This window comes from Phocoena sinus, chromosome 9, assembly GCF_008692025.1.
Source record: "Phocoena sinus isolate mPhoSin1 chromosome 9, mPhoSin1.pri, whole genome shotgun sequence".
Taxonomy (NCBI): domain Eukaryota; kingdom Metazoa; phylum Chordata; class Mammalia; order Artiodactyla; family Phocoenidae; genus Phocoena; species Phocoena sinus.
Window position 1 is genome coordinate 14,311,290 of NC_045771.1, and position 25,009 is coordinate 14,336,298.

At 44.5% G+C, this 25,009-nt stretch overlaps 1 protein-coding gene across 4 annotated transcripts in view; it reads left to right on the plus strand.

Annotated features, from left to right (window-relative positions):
• HIPK2 (homeodomain interacting protein kinase 2) overlaps window positions 1-25,009 on the plus strand; it is a 188,767-nt gene that overhangs the window by 141,126 nt on the left and 22,632 nt on the right. The window contains exons 6-11 of one of the 4 annotated variants that reach the window (XM_032642286.1): window positions 1,844-2,028; window positions 7,025-7,187; window positions 10,788-10,995; window positions 12,092-12,213; window positions 19,409-19,551; window positions 22,316-22,495. In XM_032642286.1, the coding sequence (XP_032498177.1) occupies window positions 1,844-2,028; window positions 7,025-7,187; window positions 10,788-10,995; window positions 12,092-12,213; window positions 19,409-19,551; window positions 22,316-22,495 (1,001 nt within the window). The remainder of the gene's footprint in view (window positions 1-1,843; window positions 2,029-7,024; window positions 7,188-10,787; window positions 10,996-12,091; window positions 12,214-19,408; window positions 19,552-22,315; window positions 22,496-25,009) is intronic. The other 3 variants (XM_032642287.1, XM_032642289.1, XM_032642290.1) reach the window with 3 other exon arrangements.

The following is a 25,009-nucleotide window of genomic DNA, read 5'->3' on the forward strand; positions in this document are numbered from 1 at the left end:
CGCTCTAGAGCTCACGAGCCACTACTACTGAGCCCATGTGCCACAACTACTGAAGCCCACGCGCCTAGAGCCCATGCTCCGCAACAAGAGAAGCCGCCACAGTGAGAAGCATGAGAAGCCCGTGCACTGCAATAAAGAGTAGCCCCTGCTCACCGCAACTAGAGAAAGCCTGTGTGCAGCAATGAAGACCCGACGCAGCCAAAAATAAAAAAATTTAAAAAACCTTACACCAGCTCTTTAAAAATGGCTTCAGTTTATTGGTTCCCAATTGTAAAATAGTACTGGACAATCTTACTGATGTCTTCACGAGAAGAATTCAAGCCCATTAGTACATTTGAGTTTAATGCCCATGATTAGTTCCCTAGGGCTACCTTAACAAGGGGCCATAAACTGGGTGACTTAAGACAACAGTTCTCGCAGTTCTGGAGGCTGGAAGTTTGAAATCACAGTACCAACAGCCCATGTTCCCTCTGCAGGCTCTAGGAAAAGACTGTCCATGCCTTTCTCCTAGCTTCTGGCGGCCCCTGGCAATCCCCGGTTTCCCTTGACTTGTATCTGCATCCGCCCAGTCTCTGCCTCCTTCTTCATGTGGTCTTCATCCCTATGTTCCCTCTTGTCTCTGTGTCCAAATCTCCCTTCTTTCTCTTATAAAGACGGCAGTCATTGGATTTATGGCCCACTCTACTCCAGTATGACTCCAGTATGACTTTAACTTGGTTCCATCTGCAGAGACCCTATTTCACAGGTACCGGGGATTAGGAGTCACATCTTCTGCGAGAACACAGTTCAGCCTACTGCACTCAGTCTCTCTCAGCTCACTGGAGGGACCACAGGCTCTCACCTTTGTGCCCAGAGAAAATTCTAGAACGTCAGCTATTTTTAGGGTAAAAACTAGTCTGAAATCAGGGCAACCCAAAGTGAGTTTTTCTTCAAAGCAATGAAAAATAAAGCTACAGACCAATAAAGACTTAGCACACCTCTTACGGAAGAGAAGTGTAACCAAAAATCATGATTCTGAGTAAAGTATACTTGTCAGTTGATTAGGAGCTTAGATTGCCTGAGAAAACCGAAATCGCCTTCCCGCGCATGTCTTGGAAAATAGAGAAAGCACCACAGAACAAGGCTTTTAAAGGCCATCCTAGTATAAGCTTTTGCTCTTGCAAGAAAAATCCTGTGTTCAGATGTCCTGCCTGCCTTGGCCAGAGGTGATCCCAGGCGAACCCAGGGACTTGAGTAATTCGGGCCCTAGTTCAGGACCTGCAAGAGGACTGACACACCGTAGGGGTGGGAAGAGGGTGCTGAGGCCCCAGCATCTTCCTCGGAAGGTTAAATAAATAAACCTTTTTGCATCTTATTTTTTACCACTTGGTTGTAATTATTGTTTTTTTTACCTGTGGGGAAATACATGTAGCGTAACTTTTATCATTTAAACCATTTGTAAGTGTACCATTCAGTAGTATTCTGTGCGTTCACATTGTCACGCACTCCGTCTCCAGGACTCTTCATCCTGTGGTTCTTTGCAGTGAGGCATGATGTGAGGTGCATTTCCGCCTAAGTGATGAACAGGAGCCGGGTACCCCTAGCACGTTTATACATTTGCAGGTGCCAGCAGTGGCCTCTCCCTTCCCGGCGTGCCCTCCCTCTGTCTCTCCTGCAGAGAGAACAGCCGCGTCCGGTGGGCAGTGATGACCCGAGGCAGCACCTCCCACGGGGCAGACACAGCCTTCCGGGGGTTGGGAAGGGGTGACCGAGAGATTAGGATGGAGCTGCAGGGCGCAAAATAAGAGGGGTCGGGGAGGGAGGCCGCGCGGGCTCTTGGTAACCTGTCCCCGCTTGCTTTCAGGTAAACATGACGACGGATTTGGAAGGGAGTGACATGTTGGTGGAAAAGGCGGACCGGCGGGAGTTCATCGACTTATTGAAGAAGATGCTGACCATAGACGCTGATAAGAGAATCACTCCGATCGAGACCCTGAACCACCCCTTTGTCACCATGACACACTTACTCGATTTTCCCCACAGCACACAGTAGGTGTTCCATGCGATGCTTTATTCCAGGGCTGGGCAGACTTTTTCCTGAAAGCCCCAGATAGTAAATATTTGAGGCTTTGCGTCCATACGGTCCCTGTCACAGCGGCTCAGTGCTGCCATTAGAGCTGAAAGCAGTTGTAGACGATACATAAACCGATGAGGGAGGCTGTGTTCCAGTAAAACTATTTATCAAAACAGGTGGTGGCCACATTGGGACCCTGGGCCGAAGTTTTCTTGACACCAAAGAGGGGGAACGGTGGGGCGTGAGAGGGCACGAGGCCGGGTGGGCTGGACCCTGGGGGTCTGTGCACAAAGCGAGGTGCTCAGAATGGCAGCGTCTGTGACGCAAAGCCACGTGCGAGGGCAGAGGTCACGAGTGGACTCAGTCCGGTGTGGATCAGGGTGTGTTCTTTCGTTCATTCATTCATTCGCTGTGCGATGTGCTTGCTATGCCAGGGGCTGCAGTATGTGGGGAGTAAAGCAGATGGGACCCCCGCCCGCTGGAGCTTACAATCTATAGGAGAGAGGAAGGTACTAAACCAGCGGTCCCCACATATCCAGGATGCTATCAGGGGACACATAGGACGGGGAGAGCATGTAACAAGGGGGCCTTGCTTGGGGCATGGCGGGGAAGACCCGAGGACAGGACCGCCAAAGGAGAGGGAGGTGCCTGGTGGAAGGGCCTGCGAGAGCGGAAGGGGCGTTGCCGTATGGAGACTCCAACACGGGCAGGACCGGCACTGGAGCTGAAGGACAGGGGGAGAGATGAGGCCCCAGGATAAGCCAGGGGCGGGCCTTCCATGTTACAGATTTCAGCCTTTCTTCTAAGAGCGACGGGAAGTCATTAAAGGATTGATGGCAGAGGAATGGCTGGTGAGAGTTGTGTTTAACAGAGATCTGTCTGCTGTCGCTTGGTCAAGTCAAATAAGCTTGGAAAAAAATGCCCATCAGATTTGGCAACTTGGAAGTTGTTGGTAACTTAGTGAGAGCTGTTTCAGTGGATGGTAGAAGCAAAAACCAGTTTAGCAGGTTGAAAGATTGAGAGGTGAAGAAATAGATAGTACCCTTTTCAAGAAGGAAGGCTGGGAAAGGGGAGGGAAAAAATAAGAGGGGTGACTAGGGAAGGCCCAAGGGTGGGGTTTCTTTTCATATGGAAGAGACTTGAGCAATTTAAGATGCTGATGGGAAGTGTCTGGTAGTAAGAGCTTAGAGATAAAGGATGCTCAGAAGATGTCTCCCGAAAGTTTAGGTAGTGGGAGGTGGCAGAGTAAATGGAACAGAGAAATAGAGCAGAACCGTTGAGCGTGGAGGTTGGACATGAATAGCGCGGCTGTAACTGAGCTCCCCAGGTGAAGGCATGGAGAGACATGGAGGGATGGAGGTAGCTGGGTCCGTCAGGTGGAGTGTTGCCGGGCTGCTAAGAGAAAAAGGTTGACACGGAGTTAGGCGTTGGCAATGGAGCAACTGAAATCCAAAGTGATGGCTATAGGAGGCTTAGCCAGAAGAGAAAAGAAGGGAAGATGGGAGGGGTCCAAAGAGACTGAGTGGTCTGGTCAGCTCAGAGATCGGTTAGTATAGTAATAGTCGAATAAGCCAGATGGGTAGAAAATGTGACCGGATGGGAGGCTTGAATTTCTAGGCTTGAATTTGGGGGAAGCGAAGCAGTTTCCGGTTGGACAGTCTAAGGAATGGGTGGCTGGAATTGACCGCAGGTCACTGGAGGTGAGACGGAACTAAGAAGCCAGGATGTCTGACGAGGAGTCAGGGTGACCTCTGAAGTCTCCCAGGTGGGCGGGACTGAGCTAGTGGCCCAGGCCTCGGCGAAATGAGGAGGAAAGGAAAGACGTGAGGCTGTGCGGCCTCAGCGTGGGAGGGGGTAGTAGGAGGCACCATAACAAAGGACCACTGAGTGGCTGAGTGTCTTAAACAGCAGACATTTATTTTCTCATCATTCTAGAAGCCCAAGATCTAGGTGTTTGGCAGAGTTGGCTTTTTCTGTGGCCTCTCTCCTTGGCTTACACATGGCTGTCTTCTGCCTGTGTCTTCACATGGCCTTCCTTTTTTGCATGTCTGTGTCCTAATTTCCTCCTCCTTCTGAGGAATTGGATTAGGGCCCACCATAATGACCTCGTTTTACCTCTTTAAAGATCCCATCTCCAAAGTCAGTCACATTCTTAAGTACGGGGGGATTAGAACTTTAACTTAATGTGAATTTGGGGAGCACAGTTCAGCCTATAACAGAGTAATGAGAGATAGCACTTCAGCCTCTCGACCCCGAGGTGCTTGGGATATGAAAGAATAAACAGTCACCTCCCTGGGTGTCTGCTGGGAGAAGCAGGGTGCTCGAGAGAGCAGCAGATTTTAGATAGGGTCAGGAGGGAGAGGGAATACACGGGAAGAGGCAGCGGATCAGAGACAGCTGCAGGTCATCATGGGCCCTGCCGTGGCCACAATCAGATTGGGCTGATTAAGGCTGGATTTGACCTTAACCAGCATATGAGAAACGATGGTGTGGCACCTACCATGGATGGTGCTTCCTCAGTTTTAGGTCTGTTCCTTATTAGCTGTTGTTGAGCAAGTCAAATTTTATTGCAACGACCAGACATTGCCTCTAATTTAGAAGCACGTTTGAAACAACCTAACTCCTGTATAAAGAAGGAACTTGGACGCATCCCTTGCAAACTCTCATGGGATTTGTCCTTTTTCTGAGTGTGGTAGGGGTAAGTCAAGGGGTGTCAGTCTATACCACAAAAGAAAGGCAAACTTGGTGATTTACTGGATGGGGCCCCATAAGATCAGTCTTTGCGTATTCGGGGTGAAGTGGGATGACTGAGAAACAGCTATAGATAGGAGATGGAGGGGTGCTGACTAGAGGGCTCCCGTTACCATCTGCACCAAGTCAGTGAGACAGTCCCCTGCATAAAGTTGGGGGCTTGGTTGAATGGCCTCAGGGTTCTGTCTGTCCCTGGGTTCTGTAAGGAAACAGATATAGATAGGGTGCTTCACTGTGTGGGATGAAGACCAAGCATGGAATCCATGGGCATCAGCTTCCAATTCAGAACTTGGTGTGAGACCAAGAGAAGGACTGACAACTTAGATTTCGGAAAATAAGCCTCGGAAGGAAAGAAGGGTCTTTGCGCATACCCAGGCTTACCCGAGAGTAGGCCTGATCCCCAGGTAACCCTAGAACTTGTTGGGCAGACCATGGAGAACTCTGGGGCTAGAAGAAACCTCCAGGCCACCCCACCGCCCTGCTAGAGACCCCACCTCTGGGGCTCGGCCAGGGTTACGCCAGCATCCAGATTAACAGGTGAAAGAGACTCCACTCATTTCTCCACGCCAGGATTCTAGTGCACAGATTCCTTAAAACCACTCTCAGAATGAACCCAACGTGAAAGTGCTTTCCTCTAACTGAAACTAAAAACTCAGACCATTTCAGCTAGAAGATTCTGAGTCTAAAAGCTTTGTGCTGAATTGTCAGAAAACCGTTGATGCATTAACTACAGTCCAAAAAGAACACAAAATCTATTGTTTTATTCCTTCAGCCTCCATGTGAAAGCACTTAGCAGTGGGCTTGATACTTAGTAGATGCTCAAAACATGTTGGCATTACCAGCATTAGTAATAGTGTTTCTAGCTCTTGGTTACTGGAGGATACGTTTTCCTTCCTCTCCAGGGCTGTCCGTCAGTAAATGTTTATTTAGTGTGCATTGTGTAGCCAATGTAAGTAGTCATTAACTCAGAAAGAATGTCTAAGTCAGTTCAGAACATCATTCATGGAGAGGATGTTTTGCGATAGCCCACAAGCACCTGCTTGGCCCAGAACATAACTTACCTATAGTATGTGGAAACAGTGTGCATTTGTAATCTTAAAAGAGTAGAATTTTATATTGTTATTAAACTATTTATACTTAAAATAAGTATTTTAAATTGAAATTTAATATTCATTATCTTGAATATTACCATTTGAGGAAAATTAAGTTTAATTAGAAGAAGACAAGTGAATGAAAAACAATATAAATTCTAAAGGACACTATATGGTGGATTTTCAAAAGCTCGGTCAGGGCCCCTCGTGGCTTTCCTTGTCCTTGATGCTGGTATCAGCAACACTTCTATACTTGACTTTCATAATTAGAGTTTTGTTTTGATTCACAAATGCAATGGAGGAAGAAAAAGAGGAAGAGAAACTTTACTTCATGTAACTGGGAAAGAATTAGAAAACTGAAACGCAGAATGAAGGAAGGTGAAGAGAATGTACATGTGTATGTGAAGACTGCCAATAATTAGCTCTTGATCTTGACAAATTACCCATCCTCTGTCTGCTTCAGCCTTACTCGTAAAATAGGGCCAACGGTCGTATCTCTTCCCCTCGTGGTTGCTGTAGGACTGAATGAGACAGTGCTTGCAAACAACTACCACACTGTCAGTAAAGTTAGCCACTAGCAGTAATCATTGAGATCATTGTTCTCATTCCATACACAATCCAGGGAGGAACAAGCGTGGCACCAGGTCCTGGTACTGGGTTGGCTAGTTCCTTGGCTGACCCCTAGATGGCGCTGGTGCCCTAGACTAGCTGGAAAGGGTGAGCGCAAGGAAGGTGGAGGCAGGTCATCAACTGCTGTTCGACGCTCCCAGAGAACTTACACGTTTGTTTATGCGCCAGAATGAGCAGTGAAGGTGCAGGCAGATCAGCAGCATGAGGAAATGCAGTGAGAGCCCAGAGGTCTGTTGTGCTGACGGAGAACCTTTACCCACCAGGATGGGGAGAAGAGGTAGTGAGACAATGGGGGGATTCATCTGAGTACCGCCGACTCTTGCAAATGCAGACGCTGCAGGAGAAATCCGGGAAATTGAGACCTAACGTGAAGCGTCCCGGTTGTTTTGTTTATTAGATTAACTGTTCTCTCTTTTTCTCTCTCCGTTTTCTCCCCCGGATTCCACCTTACCCTCTTGTCTTTCCCTAATGCCTCTGTCTCTGCCTTTTGCGTGAACAGCGTCAAATCATGTTTCCAGAACATGGAGATCTGCAAGCGTCGGGTGAACATGTACGACACGGTAAACCAGAGCAAAACCCCTTTCATCACACACGTGGCCCCCAGCACATCCACCAACCTGACCATGACCTTCAACAACCAGCTGAACACCGTCCACAACCAGGTGAGTGGGGAGCGGAGGGGAAGGCAGGCGGGGCTCATAGTGTGAGCGACAGGAATTGTACTTTCCCCCCAAACCGAGTCAGGAGACAGAACTCCTCCAATATCACGTACAACAGACAAAATCCCTCTGCTGTCACGTTCAGCTCTGTAAGAAAGTGTGTGTTCCCAAGGTTATTTCATCTGAGAGTCCCAGGCACTCTTTGTATTGACTACTGGCTCATCGAAAGTTCCCAGAAATGACTCACTAAGGGAGTTACTTCTGAGATGGTACCGCTTACTGCTCTCCTGTCTTGATGTGGGAACAAGGTAAAGGAGATGCTGTGATCTTTTTATGACCGACATCTGCCTGATAAAGAATTCTAGAACTGGAAGGGATGCTGGCGGTCACCCAGCTCAGGCCCTTACTCCTGGCGTCCACACTGCTGGGTCCACATGGTCTCCTTTCAAGACAGATAAAACCTGTCGTTTTCCAGTTCTCGGGGAGAATCAGTTCATCAGTCTTGTCGCCAGAATTCCAGCAGTTAGAACTAAAAAGGGACCGGGAAACTGAGGTTTTCTTCCTGCAGCTTTCCAGCCTTTTGCAGAAAATTAGCAGAATCTAGCACCTAATACACTGCTCGAAATATGGATGACACCCAGGAAATAGTTACTGAATGAATAATCCCCAAGTCCTCACTCAGGCTGCCGCTGGTATCTAAGAGACTTTTACTTTTATTCCCACCAACCAGCCTTACCAGTTCCACCAAATAAATGTCCCTAGATTTTTTTCAGTCTTAATATTCAATCTTTAATGACAACAGCACACCTCTGTGTGTGTGTGTGTGTGTGTGTGTGTGTGTGTGTACACACACACACCACCCCATAGGAAAGGAGTGTATATGTTCTAATCCTGAAGTGTGAATACTCTGCTGGGCCATCTACTCCTTTCCGACAGGTCCCCTACTCCCACAGAAGAGCCACTGACCCTGTTTTCCAGGCCATTCCTGGCATGGTGTGTTGCCAAGGCCCACCTTTACTTCCCAGCCTGTCCTCTCCTTCTGCCTAAACTCTGGGAGAGGCTGCCTGGAATCTGCTGCCCCCTGGGGGCCCTTGGTGTTCTTACAATTCTCCTTAGTGGGAAGAGCTAATGTTCTCTACAGCCTGGAGTCCAAAATAATAAACATTCCCACCCAGTGCCTAGCTCAGTCCTCAGGCTAAGGCAGCCACAGCCAGTCGGGTGAACTCCTTGCCAAAATATCACCGTGGTTTTGGTCTTCATCACCAGAGCACCATCACAGTGAGTGGACTATCTTGCTGGTGCCATAAGCAGGAAGAGTAGAAGATACGTTGAAATGGGAAGGTTGGCCTAACTGTGAGGAAGGAGGGCCAGACTAAGATGCATATACAGTATTCGTTAGGCAGCAATTGGAGATTTTTGAGCAGGGTGGTGACATGCACAAAGTAGTCTTTTGGAAAGAATGTTCTAGCCTCTGTGTCCAAAACGAATTGGAAGAGAGGAAGCAGAGGCCACAGCATCACTAGTCAGGGCCTTACAGGTCCCAGGCACCAGGACAGGCCTCAGCTAAGGAAGTAGTGATTAAAAAGAGGGTTCTGGGGACGTTTTGAAGGAAGGAGCAGCAGTACCAGCGACTGGCCAGAAGGGGGAGTAGTTGAGCGCCAGCGTGGGAACTGGAGGAGATTGGTGCTAGTGCCCTGAAGAGGGAAGCCCAGAGGCAGGAAGATGTGAGGAGGGTCTGGTCTCTGGTGTGTAGAGTGCAAGCACGTGGTGGGAAGTGTGTATCTGGGGAAGCCTCCCAGAGAGGTGAGGCCATGGAGAGAACACAGAGGAAACACAAGTCGTGCCATCAGTAGCAACACAGATGCTGGCCCAATACAGATGACTGTATATAAAACAGATAAACAACAAGGACCTACTGTATAGCACAGGGAACTATATTCAATACCTTTTAGAAACCTATAATGGAAAAGAATATGAAAAAGAATACACACACACACACATATATATGTAACTGAATCACTTTGCTGTGCACCAGAGACTAACACAGCATTGTAAATGAACTATACTTCAATAAAAAATTTAAAAATTAGATTGGCCCAAAAGTTCGTTCAGGTTCATAAGATCTTATGGAAAAAGTTCATAAGATCTTACGGAAAACCCAAACGAACTTTTTGGCCAACCCAATAAAAGATGCTGGCCCACACGTGTCACACGTGCATCCCCAGTCACACTACCTGGAGGCCAATTGTGTGGTGCTGCAAAAACAGACACTTATTGTTACAATAATATCTTAAAATCTAAACATGGGCGCCAAATAATTTAGTGATTACTTTCAAATTCTTTTGCTTTGCACTGAAATTCAGCATCAAATATAAGTATAAAGATCATGTAAAATGAGACTTTATCCTTTTTATCAAATTTGACACACATGCATACCCTTCTTGAAATCCTGATTTTGTACGTGTCCACGATATCCTTGTGGCTCTTTCCCTCCTTACTTTTTTAGTGCTTGTAACCTCTAGTGGCAAAACCTCTTATAAAGGTTGAATCTGAAGCCATAGGTAACTCCACCTATCTGCTAAAGGCTCAGCATGAAGAAGACTAAGATGGGGTGAAACTGGAGAATTCTCAGTGTAGAATTTCTTTTCCTTCCGTGCGTGGCTTTGCGTCACGTGGAATTTCAATCTCAAATGCTGTCTCTTTCTGGAAGAGAAAGGAAAGAGGACATAACTTCAGTATCTATCTAACCCATCTCCATTTAAGTTCTCTTGACCCACTGGCATCTTTTCTCCCTGCCTTCCAGCTTTAGTAGTTGAACGCCAGCATGAGGATGCACCGAATTCCAACAAGTAACCCCAGTCTCAGCATGTCCCTCTCCGTCTCTATTTCTGCAGCGTATTTCTTAACAGTAACAGTGCTCTGCAAACATCTCAGGGCATCTGTAAACAGTGCTGCCCTTACACCTGAGAAAAAGGGCCCCCTGCCTGGGCCCTCCCCAGGTATGTGTGCCTCCATGCCAAGCTCTGGGTACCTGGCACCCCAGGCTTGGTTTCATCCTCCCTGGTATGGACTGTACCACCAAGTCCAAATACATTCACCCAAAGGCCCTCAAGTTGTGGGACAGAGCTGGGACAGGGAGAGAAGGAAGGCAGGCATTCAGCTCCACGTTCCAGTGGCCAAGCCAAGGAATCCAAGAGGGATTCAAACTCAAACCCAGTCTTCCAGGTGGTTATGAAAGTGTACGTGTCCAGGTGGAAGGGCAGAACGTAAGTCCTTTAGCCGATTTTTAACTTTGCAGTATTTAGACATGATATGCAGGCGTCCACTTGCATTTGCAGGCCCCATAAATGTTAGGAATAGGCCTGGATGTAAGCACCGAAGGTGGTTCTGTGTCTCATGGGGCTGCAGGTGCCTGCTTTTCCCTGCGACTTTCCAACTGTATTTCCACTCCCCTCTGTTTTTGCTTTTTTGCTCTTGGTTTTCGTTTGTTTGTTTGCTCTTCTTTGAGTTCATTTATTTGATTTAGATTCGTGTCTCCCAACATGCCACCTCCCTCATTTTTTATTTGTGTTTATTTTTGTTTAATCCCCACCATTCCTTTAGGCTCCCACCTCCACCAGTGCCACTCTTTCCTTAGCCAATCCTGAAGTCTCCATACTAAACTACCAATCTGCACTCTACCAGCCCTCAGCGGCATCCATGGCTGCGGTGGCCCAGCGGAGCATGCCCCTGCAGACGGGAGCGGCCCAGATCTGCGCCCGGCCCGACCCCTTCCAGCAAGCGCTCATCGTGTGTCCACCCGGCTTCCAAGGTAAGGCTGAGTGGACACAGCCTCTCACCTGCTCCCAAGAGGACCACCTCTGGGGCGCCAGCCCCCAAACTCTTCTGTCCTGCTAAAGCCCTCTTCATTTCTTTTGCTGAGAGCCCTGGCATCACTGAACTTGAGGGCCCCCGTACTGCGGCGGCCAGCCTAGAAACAGTGGGACTTACGTTTCGGCACCAAGTCAGCGCCTTATTATTCTCATCACCTGCCAGTGGTTTCGGCCCAGGCCCAGTTGCTGTCTGTAAATCAGCGCATTGTGTGTGTTCCCATTGTTATGCTGATGTCAGCTCTTGCGTTTCCTCACATGGAATATCCTGTGTGGCTTATCTGTAAAAAATTGCCGATCCCGACAGCCAACTAGTCCCAGTTCTTGTGAAGAATATAAATCTGTCTGGAAAGCATTTCCTGGACACCACCCCCCGACCACGTGCCCACCAGGTGATCCTTTGGCCATGCACCCCGGCCTCTTCTCCTGAAAACTCTAAGCTGGAGTTGGCCGCTTGGTTACAGTTTACACAGAAAGCTCAAGAATTTGTCTCTGAAACCCTCCTGGTGTAAGTCTACGTGGTTCAGTCTGAATCAGTGCAATTCCAGCCGCCTCACTCCTCCCCCAAGGCCTGGCTTTGACATACACAGATATATCTTCATGTCAAAAGCAGTTGTTTTCCTGCTGTAATTTGCCAACATAACTGTTCCACTTTTGGCTTTAAAGATTCCTTAATCTTTCAAAGACCTAGTCTTTGAAAACATTCAAGGCTGTTTTCGTGGTTTTTTTAAATTTTAAGTTAGAGGGAATTCCATGGCGGTCCAGTGGTTAGGACTCCACGCTTTCACTGCCAAGGGCCCGGGTTCAGTCCCTGGTCGGGGAAGTAAGATCCCGCAAGCCACGCGGCACAGCCAAAAGAAAAAAAAAAATTTTTTTTTTTTTTTTAAGTTAGAAACTAAAGGGGAGACTTCCAAAGGACCAGGCGGTATCTAGTGCCAAGGGAAGCTGAGAGCTGACACAGCGGGCTAGGAAGGTTCTCCTCGTCCAGCTGTTTCCAGTCACTTAGCCCTTTTCCCCCTTGCCCGTTGTCTGGACTAGGATTGCAGGCCTCTCCCTCTAAGCATGCTGGCTACTCTGTGAGAATGGAAAACGCGGTTCCCATCGTCACTCAAGCCCCAGGAGCTCAGCCTCTTCAGATCCAACCAGGTCTGCTTGCCCAGGTAATTCTTTCTTTATTATTACTGGTATTACCATGGTCCATGTTAATGTTGTTCACAAAAGAGCTATATCTTCGCTAATTCCCTCCCTGGCAATGAGTTAGATGCTTGAAATCATTAGAATATATCAGTAATATTCTGAATGATGCCCAGGTGAATTACCTCCCTAAGTATCTAGCTTACAATTACAAGAAGAAATTTAGACACAGGGAGAGTCTGGGGAAATTATCACTGTATCTTTGCAATGCAAATTAATATGGGAGACCTAGGGTTTCATCCTAACTGTCTGTGACCCAAGGCAAGTCAGTTAGCATTTCTTCCTTGTAAAATTTAAATTATTTTTTTAAAGCCAAAAAGAGCCTTGGAGATTATCTCTTTGTTTTATAGTTGAAAACCAGGATCACAGAAGCTTTGGGCTGGAACCTTCCTTATCTCTTCACACAGGTACTCTGACAGATTCTTAGAATGAAATCACAGAGGTGAAACTGGTTGAAAATATGTAAAGCGTTGTGGAAATTTTAGGTAACCATAGCGGTGTAATGATAATAGTAATCAATCCTTAATGTCACTTGAACCTTAATAACAAATACATCCTCATTATGCCGGCACTTTACAGTTGTTATTGATTTAATCCCCACAACATAGTAAAGTATTTGTCTCCTTTTGACAAATAGGGGGACTGAAGCACAAGCACCGGTTCGAAGTCACACGGCAATTAGGTGGCAGAACCAGAACAGAAACCCAAGACACTGGCATCTGTATTTTTACCACCATGCTGTACTGTTTCTGTTGTTGGGCGTCAAGGACAGCTTGACCAAAATGTCGTTAGTTTAGAGGCACTTTTGTTTTTAAGTAAAGTTGGTTCCCAATGATACTTACTTATGGTGTCTTTTGTTGAATAGAGGTTTGGGGTTTTAATATAGTCAAATTGCATAGGTCTGTTTTGGGCTCACTCTATGCTATTCCATCATCCTCTCCAATATCCTATTGTCTTAACTATTATGACTTTAATATATGTCTGGTATCTGGTCAGAAAAGCCCTGCTCCTATATTGTTCTTCAAAATTTCGCTGTCTATTCTTATCCCTTTGCTTTTCCGTGTGAATTTTATCATCACCTTTACATAAGAATTTTGGTTCCAAAACAAGCCAAAACAAAACCCAAAATTTCCTGGTTTGTATTTATTGGACTTGCATTGGATTTATATTTACTTTTAGGACATCCTTATAATATTAAGTCATCCCTGAACATGGTATAACTGTATATAAATTACCTTTTATTCCTTTCACTAAAGTTTTCTTTTGTTAGAATAATTCCTAAATATTTTACAGTTTTGTTATTAATAACTCTTTTAACTGTATGTTCTAATTATTTGTCTTTGGTTCATAGGAATGTAACTGATTTTTCTTTATTGAGTTCGTTATCTAGCAATCCTTCCAAACTCTGATTAGTTCTGATTGTTTCTGTGAATTCCCTTGGATTTTCTATGTAGACTATCTTTTCATTTACAAATGATGCAGTTTTGTTTCTTCCTTTACAATCTTTATAACTTTTATTTATTGTCCTTATATCACTGTGCTGCCAGCCCCTCCACAACAACGTTTAATAACAGTGTTAATATTGAACATCCTTAACTTGAACCTAACTTTAAAGGAAATTCTTCTAGCTGCTTGCCATTAGGGATTTTGTTTACTCTGAAGAGTTGATAGGGACGCTTCTTCAAGTTTGCTAATTTTTAATGAATTAATATTAAGTTGCATCAAATGTTCTTTCTTCATCTATTGAAATGCTCCTGTGTTTCGGTTTCTTTATCTGTTAGTGTACCAAGTTACTTAATAGATTTTGTAATGTTAAACTAACCCTGTATGTCCAGGGTGAACTTTATTTAATCATGTTGTGCTTGATGTGTTTGTATGCTTTTCAATTCTGGATAGTTTGCAAACACTATAGCTAGTATTTTTGCATCTATGTTCGTAAGTGAGAAGCGGCATGAATTTCTCTTTCTTGTAGAATCTTTATCTGCTTTGGGCATCGAGATTACACCAATCTCATAAGATATGCTGGATATTATTACCTCTTCTTCTGTTTTCTGGAACAGCTTGTTTGAGATTGATATTAGCCATTCTTCATCTCTTTGTTCTTATGTCCAAATTGAGACTGCAAATGACCACTAACACCAGCTTCCGATGGCACAGAAAGCTGTGTCTTGCTGAAAGTTTGTAAACAGAGAACCTTCAGTGTATAAAGCACACCTTCTACTCCTTCCTCTGTCTCTGGTCCTCATAGCTCCCTTTTGTTTGCAGTAGGAGTGGCTGGGCCCGTGAGCCATGGTCGCTGAGCCTGCACGTCAAAGACATGGTAGACCAAAGTGTCTTGACATGCAGAGACGCCTAAGAGAGATTAAGTTTAAAAAAATAAAATAAAAAAAGTCCTGTCCTATCTAGCATCACTGTGTGTCTTTTTGTTTATTGGTTGCTTTTGATTTTTCTGTCACTCAATTCATGCCAATATGTTAGCGTATTAAGGTCGAGCTTTCCTAGGTTTTTGGGGTTTTTCTCTTTTTTTGGCTACATTGGATCTTCGTTGCTGCGCACAAGCTTTCCCTTGCTGCACACAGGCTTTCTCTAGTTGCGGTGAGCGGGGGCTACTCTTCATTGCAGTGCGTGTGCTTCTCATTGCAGTGGCTTCTCTTGTTGTGGAGCATGGGCTCTAGGCGTGCGGGCTCGGTAGTTGTAGCTCGTGGGCTCTAGAGCACAGGCTCAGTAGTCGTGGCTCACGGGCTTAGTTGCTCCGTGGCATGTGGGATCTTCCCGGACCAGGGCTCGAACCCATGTTCCCTGCCTTGGCAGGCGATTCTTAACCACTGCGCCACCAGGGAAGTCCTCTCCTAGGTATTGTTTAATGGTCCCTTCAAAGGACGAAAATAAGCTAACTTCTAAAACTAGTAGGGCAGCTATAAAAAAAAAAGAAAAAAAGCAATAATTAAACACGCAAGCTGACGCCTTCATTTTTCTTGGGATAAATTTCTAGGTATCAGGCGGAGGCACTCCAAAGATTATTACTTTAAATATATCCCAAAATTCTGCATATTTCTTTTTATCTAATAGTTACACTTTTTCCAGGAGTTAATCTGTGAAAGTTTATAGAGTCTTTTAAATCCATCCCTCATGTTAGCTTTGTTTGCTCTGCCCTTTTCTGCCCCACCTCCCAGCAGCATCACATGTCCCTCAAAGGACATGTCCCTCTCTCTGGGGCACCCCAAAGATGTGTTCATGGAAGAAGAGAGTGTAATCACACCCTCTCATTTCAGTGACACGAGGGTGATATGGATTGCCTTACCAGTAACATTTTTTTGATACTGCCTAAAAGGAGCTGTCACCTCTGTCCTTCCAAGCCCCAGCCCAGAGCTGGCATCTTGACCACCATCAGAAACTATGAATGAGTAGGTAAAGGTAGAGAGATGGGAAGTACAGTTCTTGATTGATACAGTATTGAATTTATCTCACTTTTCAAATGGCAAGATCCCAAACCCGCTTTGACCCTTCAGAGCCCCCAGGATATGGAGATTTCTGTTTGCCAGATCCTTGTAGACTCTGCCCTGCCATGAAGAAGTTTTGTGCATTCTTCTAGGCAATCAGCTTGTATCACCTGAACCCCCTTAAATGTTTCCCTAAGGATAAACCACTGGCTTGGACTCTTTAAACTGTTAAAATACAAAACTTCGATGCTTCTCAAAACCTTCTCTGGTTATTTTCAGCCAGTCTTTCCAACCATTCTGTCTTGCCGTCTGTGTCAGTCCTGCTTGGTGCCTGATATTGTTAATGAATAAGGAAGACTCTTTCATACCACTTTTATGCAGTTACCACCAACACCTGATCCTGAATAGGGCCAGCACTTTTATGTATCATCTCCATAAAAAGAGGTAGTAGTTTGGCTGAGAGCATGGGCTGTAGAATTTGACCGCCCATGTCCAGGTGCCAGCCGCACCACTTACTGGCTGTATCACTTTGGGGAAGTTATTTTTGAATTTAAATATAATTAATTATTATCATCGATATTGTATCATATTATTTTCAGCTGAGCCTCATAATATACTATGATTCCATTTCTTTTCCTGTACAACGTGTTTTTCCTGGAATTAATGATTGTCTCATCTTTTCATTGGGTCAGTTTCCTCTATGTCTATTATTATGCAGCCCCAAACTCTTCCAGAGTTCTAAAAGACTTGTGTGTTTGATGTGTTGATGTGTTTGAGCACGTTGTTCAGTCGTTGTTATGCTTCTCTCTTTCTGAAATCTTTTAAGACTCTCCTTGTCTGCAGTGGTCTGAGATTTCATGACTGCATGTTTCCTTGTGAGTCTTTTAGAATACATTGTCCTGGACAACCTATTTGCCCTTTTTACCTGGAGAATTTTCTTTTATTTTTGCCTTTGTTAACTTCTTCCCTTCCATTTTCTCTGTTCCCTCTTTGCAGAATTCTTATTAATTAGGTGCTGGTGTTTCTGAAGTGATCTAATGATTTTCATATCTCCCCCTGACCCTGCCCACCTTTTTGTCTCTATATATTCGATCTATGCTACTTCCTAATATTTTCTCAACTCTATGGAATCATTAATTTCTGTTGTCATAGGTCTCATTTCTAAGAGTTCTTTCTCATTCTCTGAATATAGATATATCTTCTTATACATGATCTTGTTTCATGGAGATATATAGATAGATAGATATATTTTTTTTACCTCTATGAGGACATTAATTATATATATTTTTTGAAATTTTCTTCTGATTCCTACACTGTTGTTGTTTCCTCTGAGTTTCATTTTTTTGTTTTAGTCTCTTTCATCTTAGAAGCTTCCTTTAAAATCTGACAATCCCTGGCTGTTCATTCATATCTAAGACTGAAGCACTGAAATAACTGGAGAGCTTCAGGGGCAGGGCAGTGGACTTCTCCATAGCTGAATGTGGGCTTCTGTATAGACCAGTAAGGAGTGAGCTCAGCATTTTCATTGGCAGATCCCCTCTTGTCAAATATGTCTATATATTTTTTTCTCTTGGAATAGTCAGTTTCCCTAGAGAGAATCCTCCAGGCTCCTGCTTTGAGACTGGGGAGGCTGGGTAATAATTCTACATACCAGGGATCTGGGGGTGAAGACATCTCATAGTTTAATATACAGACTTGTCCTTAGATTCCTTCAGTCTGTGAACTCAGTAATCGCCCTTCTGGTTAACAGCTTCTAAAATTTTGTTAACTGTTATTGTCACTTCCTGTTCTCTTTGTCCTATGGCTCTATATATTTTTTTCATTCGTTCACTGTCATTTTAGTTGAGCTTAAAGAGGGAGAGCAGTAAATGTATGTTTAATTTACCATATTTCCAGGCAAGCTATTTAACTTCTCTGTGTTTCAGTTTACTCATTTGAGAAAAGGGAGGGGAAAACGGTCCCTACCTCACAGGATTGGTCTTAAGAGAAAGTCAGAAAATCTATTTATGGTCTTAGTTCTATGCTTGGCACACAGTATGCATCCAGAAATATCAGTGCTAATCTTATAAAGCAGTAATAAATTATAGAAATATCTGATGAAGTGTTGTCTGAAATGAGTTGAACACATCAATCAGTGATAGAGGTACAAAAATATCTCCCTTTGAAGTAAAATGTTAATATTCATTTTAGGGAAATAGGGAAAAAATAATGTCCTTAGCTTGATATCAAGATGTATTATTTTAAAATGACATTAGTCAAAACACATGCTTTTTATGAGATCTGAAATAAGTTCCAGGCAAAATCAGTAGAAATCTTACTGCCAGTGAAACTTATTCATTTAAGCTTTTGAGCTCATAACTGTTTCAGTCAATTAAATTATTTTTCTGCTCACCGTGTTTGAATTCAGTAAACCTGAAATACAGTTAAGTATAGTTACTTGCCTTGGTAGAACTGCTTCCTTCATTTCATCAACAGACATTTATTAAGCATTTACTGTTTTATCTGTGGTCCCTGAGCTTTCTGCCTCTATCAAAAAAGATCAGTAAGCAAACAGGCAATATCTACAAGGTATACGAGATTTCACTGGGTCTCATCTGCCACAGAGATGACAGGATAGACCAGGTGAACGATCCACTCAGGTCTAAACTGCGGCTATATCATTTTATACACATCACTGCTTATTAAGCCTTGACTCAAATTTGTAATCCACTTCCAGAAGTGCTTGTTTGTACACGTGAGCCTAAACACACGCACAGTTTGTGGAGCTCTACATTATATTAATTACCCAGTGTCAGTCATCTCCATCCCAATGGAAAGAGAGATATAACTAAGATCCCAAATCTTTTAAGTCCTTGATCTACCCAAGAGGAATTTTACCTTAGTGGTGTTCCTTCAAGTGTCCAGCTTTGGACAGCTGTGTTCATTGTGAATCATTTAATAACCAAAGGCAAGCAGAATAGTGACTGAAGATACAGAGAGCTCAAAACACGATACACGCACGTGCACGCACACGTGTAAGTCTGTTCAAGGAGGAATCAAGAAAGTTCGTTTTAGACTTCTTAGAAAACGCTTAATATTTACAAAGAATCAAGCTGCGACTCCCCCACCGTCTCATTTTTGCTTTGAGGAAAAGTCGCGGTAATTCTCAGGTAAGCTTAAGGTCCCAGCTAAGGATTGTACGTCACACTCGCCTGCCCTCAGTTGCAGGCAAGTATCGGATACTTGGTGATCTCAGAATTATGTTAACTTAGATTCAGAAGATAACACAAGTTGGACCTCTAGATTCTAGCTGATAAACACAAGGCAAAATATTAAATAAAGGATACTAGACAGAAAACTTCTTGAGGGCAAGAAGTTACCCTTGTATGGCCCAATGCAACTACCTCAATCTCTTGCACGTAATTGTGTGACAGAATAAATCAATAAATGAACTCTTGGAAATTTTAAGCTTTGTTCATTAGAGCAAATTTATAAATAAATCATCCTTCAATGTGAATGAATTGCTTCCATACAGTTCTTTGCCCATATCCTTATTATCTTCTGTTGACGTCCCATGTGCTAATTTTATCTCCCCTGGATTTTGAGGCCAAAGAGCAGGTCTCCACTTTCACACCTATCACAGGGTCTAGCACAACTGTGGGCACAGAATAAGTGCTTGACTCATGCAGATTGATTTTATGACTAACACACATGGTGACAGCAAACGTCCTCTGTCCTACAGCAGGCCTGGCCAAGTGGGACCCAGCAGATCCTGCTTCCCCCGGCGTGGCAGCAGCTGACTGGGGTGGCCACGCACACGTCGGTGCAGCATGCGACTGTGATTCCCGAGACCATGGCCGGCACCCAGCAGTTGGCCGACTGGAGGTAAGCGAGGCAGCAGGCACGTCTGGGATGGGAGGCACGTCTACCACTGACCCAGAGAGCTGCCGGGCTGGCCTGTACCAGAATCTCCTGCTTTTTAAATTAAAAAGATTATTAGGCGGAATAGACTACAGTGTAATGAGAGGTTATTTTTAAATAAATGTGTACCAGGACACTAGAAAATCAGCTTCATTACATTATGGTCAGTTGTCATTTTCAACCCAAAATTCAGTTCCATTATTTGATCACCAGTGTAATTCACCAGACTTGGCATGGGACGATTTTTTGGTTGTTTCTCAGAATTAAATTCCACTCCCAGAAAACAAAGATTTGTCACCAGCGAAAGGATGCGGAAGAGAGTCCCCGGGGCTCCTATGCAATTCCGGGAAGTGTTCTCGAGGTGTTCTGAGACGCGAGCACACTGGAGTCATCGCAGACCTCCCAGGGGAGGCTTGACAGAAAGGGCTTTATTTGGGATGATACACTCTGGTGTGTTTGCTGAGTGTGTCTCTTCAGTTGATAGTCATATCTTCGAGATCCAAGTGCACTTTCCGCAGACCCCAGAGGCAACCAGCTGACAGCCACCAGCATGCCACACCCCCTGCATCTGTTTCCAGAGCCCCCCACCCCATCCCGCTCGCCAGCTTCATCACTGACACGTCGCTCCGTTGTTTTTATGGCCGCTTTCCACTTTTCCTTGTACCTGCCACCCACCCCACGCCAACACCACCACCATGCCCCGCTGCACCAGTGCAGAACCAAATGGCAGCCCCCAAGTTGTCCCCAGCTTCCCGTGGCCCCCTGCACTGTCTCTCTTTCAGCCCAAACAGCGGGGCAGATCACACCCCTCACCCTCTTGACAGTCTCCATACCAACCATGGAGCCTCCGGACAGCTCCTTTTCTGACCTGAAAGGCTACTGTGAATGAAGAGCTCTGGACAAAAGGTCGAGAGGTAGAGAGACAGGCCCCCAGTCCAGCCTCAACTGCAGCTTCCTCTGTTCTGCCAGTTAATTTTCTAATTACTAATATACTAATTCTAATTTAATTTACTAAGAAGAAGAGAGGAACACGGGCTGTTTATCACAGCCCCATTCACTTCCCACTGACAGCACTCCCCCTACATTTCCCCCCACTCATTGGCAGCATTTTCAAACCAGGTAAAACTGGGGTCATGTCTGGCCCTGCAGGACCTGGGAAAAGTTACTTAACCTGTATGAGCCTTGGTTCTTCTTCAGTAAAGCGGGGATATTCGTCTATTCATAGGATCGTTGGGAGGTTTAAATTTAAGATAAAGAAACAAAGCACTTGACTGAATTTAACATACCCTGCCAGCGCCTGGTACATGACAGGCAGTAAATAGATCTGTTATCTGCCCTTCCCCCATTCCCACTGGTTCATGCTCAGCAAGACCACCTTCCCTCTTCAGCTCATTAGGAACAGCAACCAAGTGGAAAGCTGTTTGACCAGTTGTGGTTTTTTCCTCACCCCTTCTTCTGAAAGACCACACATACGCTGTACTCCTTCTTTCCTTTGTCTTTCAGCATTTCTAGCTCATTGAATTTCAGCAATACTCACTCACTCATGCATATTTTCTTATCCCTCATCCCTCCTCATCTCTGATCTGGTGACCACAGAAGACACCTAAAGCCGACACAGTTTCTTTTCAGTCTCTTCTCCATTTCATGTGTGGTCCAAAGAACATCTGTAATCATGGCTAATAAACAAAAGAGAAGTACCAGTGCTAGACCTGTATCAAAGGAAAAAGAGTGCCATGTCTGTAGATGAAATAGCAACAAAGTAAAGAAGCTACAACATCAGTTTCTAAAGCTCATGGAAATGTCCAAAAGTGTCTTCCTACTTCTTTTTTTCCTATTCATCTTTCTCCCTAAGTTTCAAATATAAATTTCATAATATTTTAAAAATTCAGATGAATTCTATACCTTTTCATTTTATTATGTATTAAATGGGTTTTTATGGGCAATTCTCTTAATTCATCACTACTCTTAATATTTCTGTGGGAAAACAAGCCTTTGAGCGCCACACAACCCAGATCCCATATAACCCATTTTCAGGATAATGGCTGGCAGTGTTTCTTATCAGCATGTGTCTGACGTTAGTAATTTTCACTTAGTACCAAACTCTATGCATGTCTAGTCAACCTTCAGTTAATCTAATTGTTCATTCAGGAAGCGTGTAACTCATTAATCAGCTGCTACACGCCCGAGCATTGTGCTAGCCGCTGAGAAAATTCTAAAGTGTTAACACTTCGGAACGCCAGAAACATACGGCGCCCAGTCTTCGAAGTTTGTTTTTCACATAAACTACAATATCCTCCCTTATAAAGTGGTATTACTAAGATATCCTGCCTCCCTCACAGAGTGGAATCACCCACCGAAGGCACTTGGTAAATTCTAAAATAAAATACACAGCACAGTCACCTGTTCAGGGACTTGAAAAGCTGGAGGGAATATTTATTTTCTCTCCCCAGAACTTAAGCTGAGTCTGCCTACTTGGCATCTCCCTGCTTGAAATGCCCTCTTTCTCACTCACCAAGTTGTGTCCCTGCCACTTAAATGTTACTGCACCAGGGAAACTTACCTGTTGAAGTCACCTGGGGTGGCTCCTCCCTTCAACAACTCTCTGGGTAGTGAGAGACCCACCTTTTGGGTTTAGTTTGGCTTTTAATTGGGGAGGGAACTTTATCTTATAAACGAGCTCTGTTTCTATAAAACCAGTAAAGAGCCTCTTTTCCCATCTTTCTTTTAGGAACACGCATGCTCACGGTAGCCATTACAATCCCATCATGCAGCAGCCGGCGCTATTGACTGGTCATGTGACCCTTCCAGCAGCTCAACCCTTAAATGTGGGCGTGGCCCACGTGATGCGGCAGCAACCTACCAGCACCACTTCCTCCCGGAAGAGTAAGCAGCAGCAGTCCTCTGCGAGGTAGGTGGTGAAAGAGCCTATCCCTGTAGGAAGGAGACCTCGAGGAGCTTGGAAGTTAAAGATCTGGATCCCTGGAGTGGAACAGGAAGTGGCCGGTAGAATTTGCTAGACCATGTGGGGAGCACTAGGGTTTGAAGGAGGCACTCATTCTGAGGTCTGAGTGCTGACCCTGCCAGCACCCAAAGGTTGGGGGCCTGGGACCACAGTGTTCAGTGTCTGGGCCTTGAGCGGTTCTCCACTTCTCTAGAAAACACTCAGGCTGACCTCTGAAGTTGCATTTTCAAAACCATAATAACTTTATTTAAAAGTAGTAGAGGGAATTCCCTGGCAGTCCAGTGGTTAGGACTTGGTGCTTTCACTGCCATGGCCGCCCTGTCAATCCCTGGTCCGGGAACTAAGACCCAGCTTCCGGTGCAGCCAAAAAAAAAAAAAAAAAAAAGGTAGTACAGAAATGTGCTTTCTTTGAAATCTAAGATCAGAAATTTAACTCATTTAGCTACTTGCTTAAATATAAGCAGTAACTTTGGTTAATCCTAGACACTGACCAGCAGAGCAATAATCTTTCCCATTTCCTTTAAATCCAGTTTCATCTCCATGAACTCTTAAAAATCAAGATTGACAAAGGCCATGTGCTGTTTAATTGCATTGATAAGGTATTTTGGAAAAGGTTAAACTATAGGGACAGAGATCAGATCAGGAGCTGCCAGGGACTAGGGTTGGAGAGGAGAGGATTGACAAGGAAAGAGCATAAGGGAATTTTTCAAGGTGATGACAGAGTTCTATATCTGGATCGTGACGGGGGTTACCTGACTGTATATTTGTCAGAACTCATCAGACATTTCAAAAGGGTGTCTTCCACCGTCCGTAAATACCTCAAGAGACCTGACTTTTAAAAAATAGAGATTTCCCAAAAAAATTTTTTTTTAATTTTTTTAAAAAATAGAGATTTCCAAACAAACGAACAAACAAGAAAATCAAGATTGTGTGGGGGCAGAATTTTTCCTGCATCTCTCTCCAGTGGCACTGGCTGGGAGATACCTAATTGCTCGTTTGGAATAGGCTAATCAAGAGAAGTCTAGTATAGGAAATGTCTAGTGAATTTTGGTTTTCTACTTCCTTGTGTAGGAAGGTGCCAGAAATTAGGCCCGCCCTTTTTCATTCTTTTTCACTTGAAAACTAATCCAAGAGCTGACTTCCTTAAGTTGTCATCCTTCCCGAACAAGATTCTTATTTGGAAGTTTCTGACAACTTAGGGAAATTCATGTCAGATCAGTGGCAGGCTTCCAGAATGCTTTTGCGTGGCAGCCCTGTGACAGCACACCCGTGTCTTTGTTAGATTGGGTGGCAACAGAAGCCACTGTCTCGATCCTCACGTGCTGTCATGCTCACCCTGGTAGGTGGTCGCCAGAACCCTGGTCTGGCCAGGAGGTGGGGTTTAGCCTCCTTGTAGCTCACCTTGGCCAGGTAGGGGCAGGAAGAACCCTTGGCCTCTGACCTGCTGGCAAGTCCCTCTTTCTTGCCTCCTCACCACCCAGCTGCCTTTAGGAAGGCTCATTGCCAGTGCATTTCAAGATCAGTATCACTGTAGTGAAAATTAGGTGTTTTCCTATTTTTTAAGACCAGTGCCTTAGGCATAACAGTTGGGAAGACCAGAAGGCTTTCCCCTGTCAGGTGGTGCCATCAGGCATACTTTTCTTTAACAACACCAAATGGACCATATTTTAACTGCTCGAGTAGTGAAAACATAATCTCAAAATTGTAACGTATTAGTAATAACAAATACGTAGTTCTGTGGTAAGTACAAGGAATGGGACAATCTTATCAGTAACACTTCTTACTACGAGCCCCCCAAAAGGAACAAGCAACATATCTGATATCAACTAAATAGAAAATTAAATAGATCTGCCTTTATGGAATTATTTTCATCTTTATTGCCATCCCTTTAGCTAGAAGATGCTAGAATCTCTAAGGACATATCACAGTCTTAAGTTTCATCATAGGCTGGCTTTGATCTCACTGTACAGATAGGACCAAGGTCAGCAAGGGTTGATGGGGAGGGGAAAAGGTAAGGTATTTTTTTCTCCAAAGTTACCAGAAACTACATTGGCTGATTTGGTAAGTAATTTTGAGTTGATCAAAATCAAGATTAAAAGGTCCCTTTTTAAGGATACCTTTTCCTCTTGCATTTTTCCTGATTTTTCATTGCAGTTGAAACAGACTGGTAAGGTTCCTGTGATGCCCATGTGTCAAAATCCAAAAAAATCGTTCTTTGAAAAATTATACCCACGCAGATACTTTTATGGTCATGTCCATAAAAGGAGGAAGAAGGGAAAGCTAAACTTTAACATTAGATCCTTTAGATCCAGGAACTCTTAGGAAGTGCGTGTTTTCGTGTAATCAGTGGTAAACCAGCCATTAGCAAGGAAACTGAAGCTTTCTGTGCAGATACCTTTCTTCCACCTCTCAAACAAGAGCTAAATACATTGGCGAGGATGACCAGACTGAGCTCAGGGA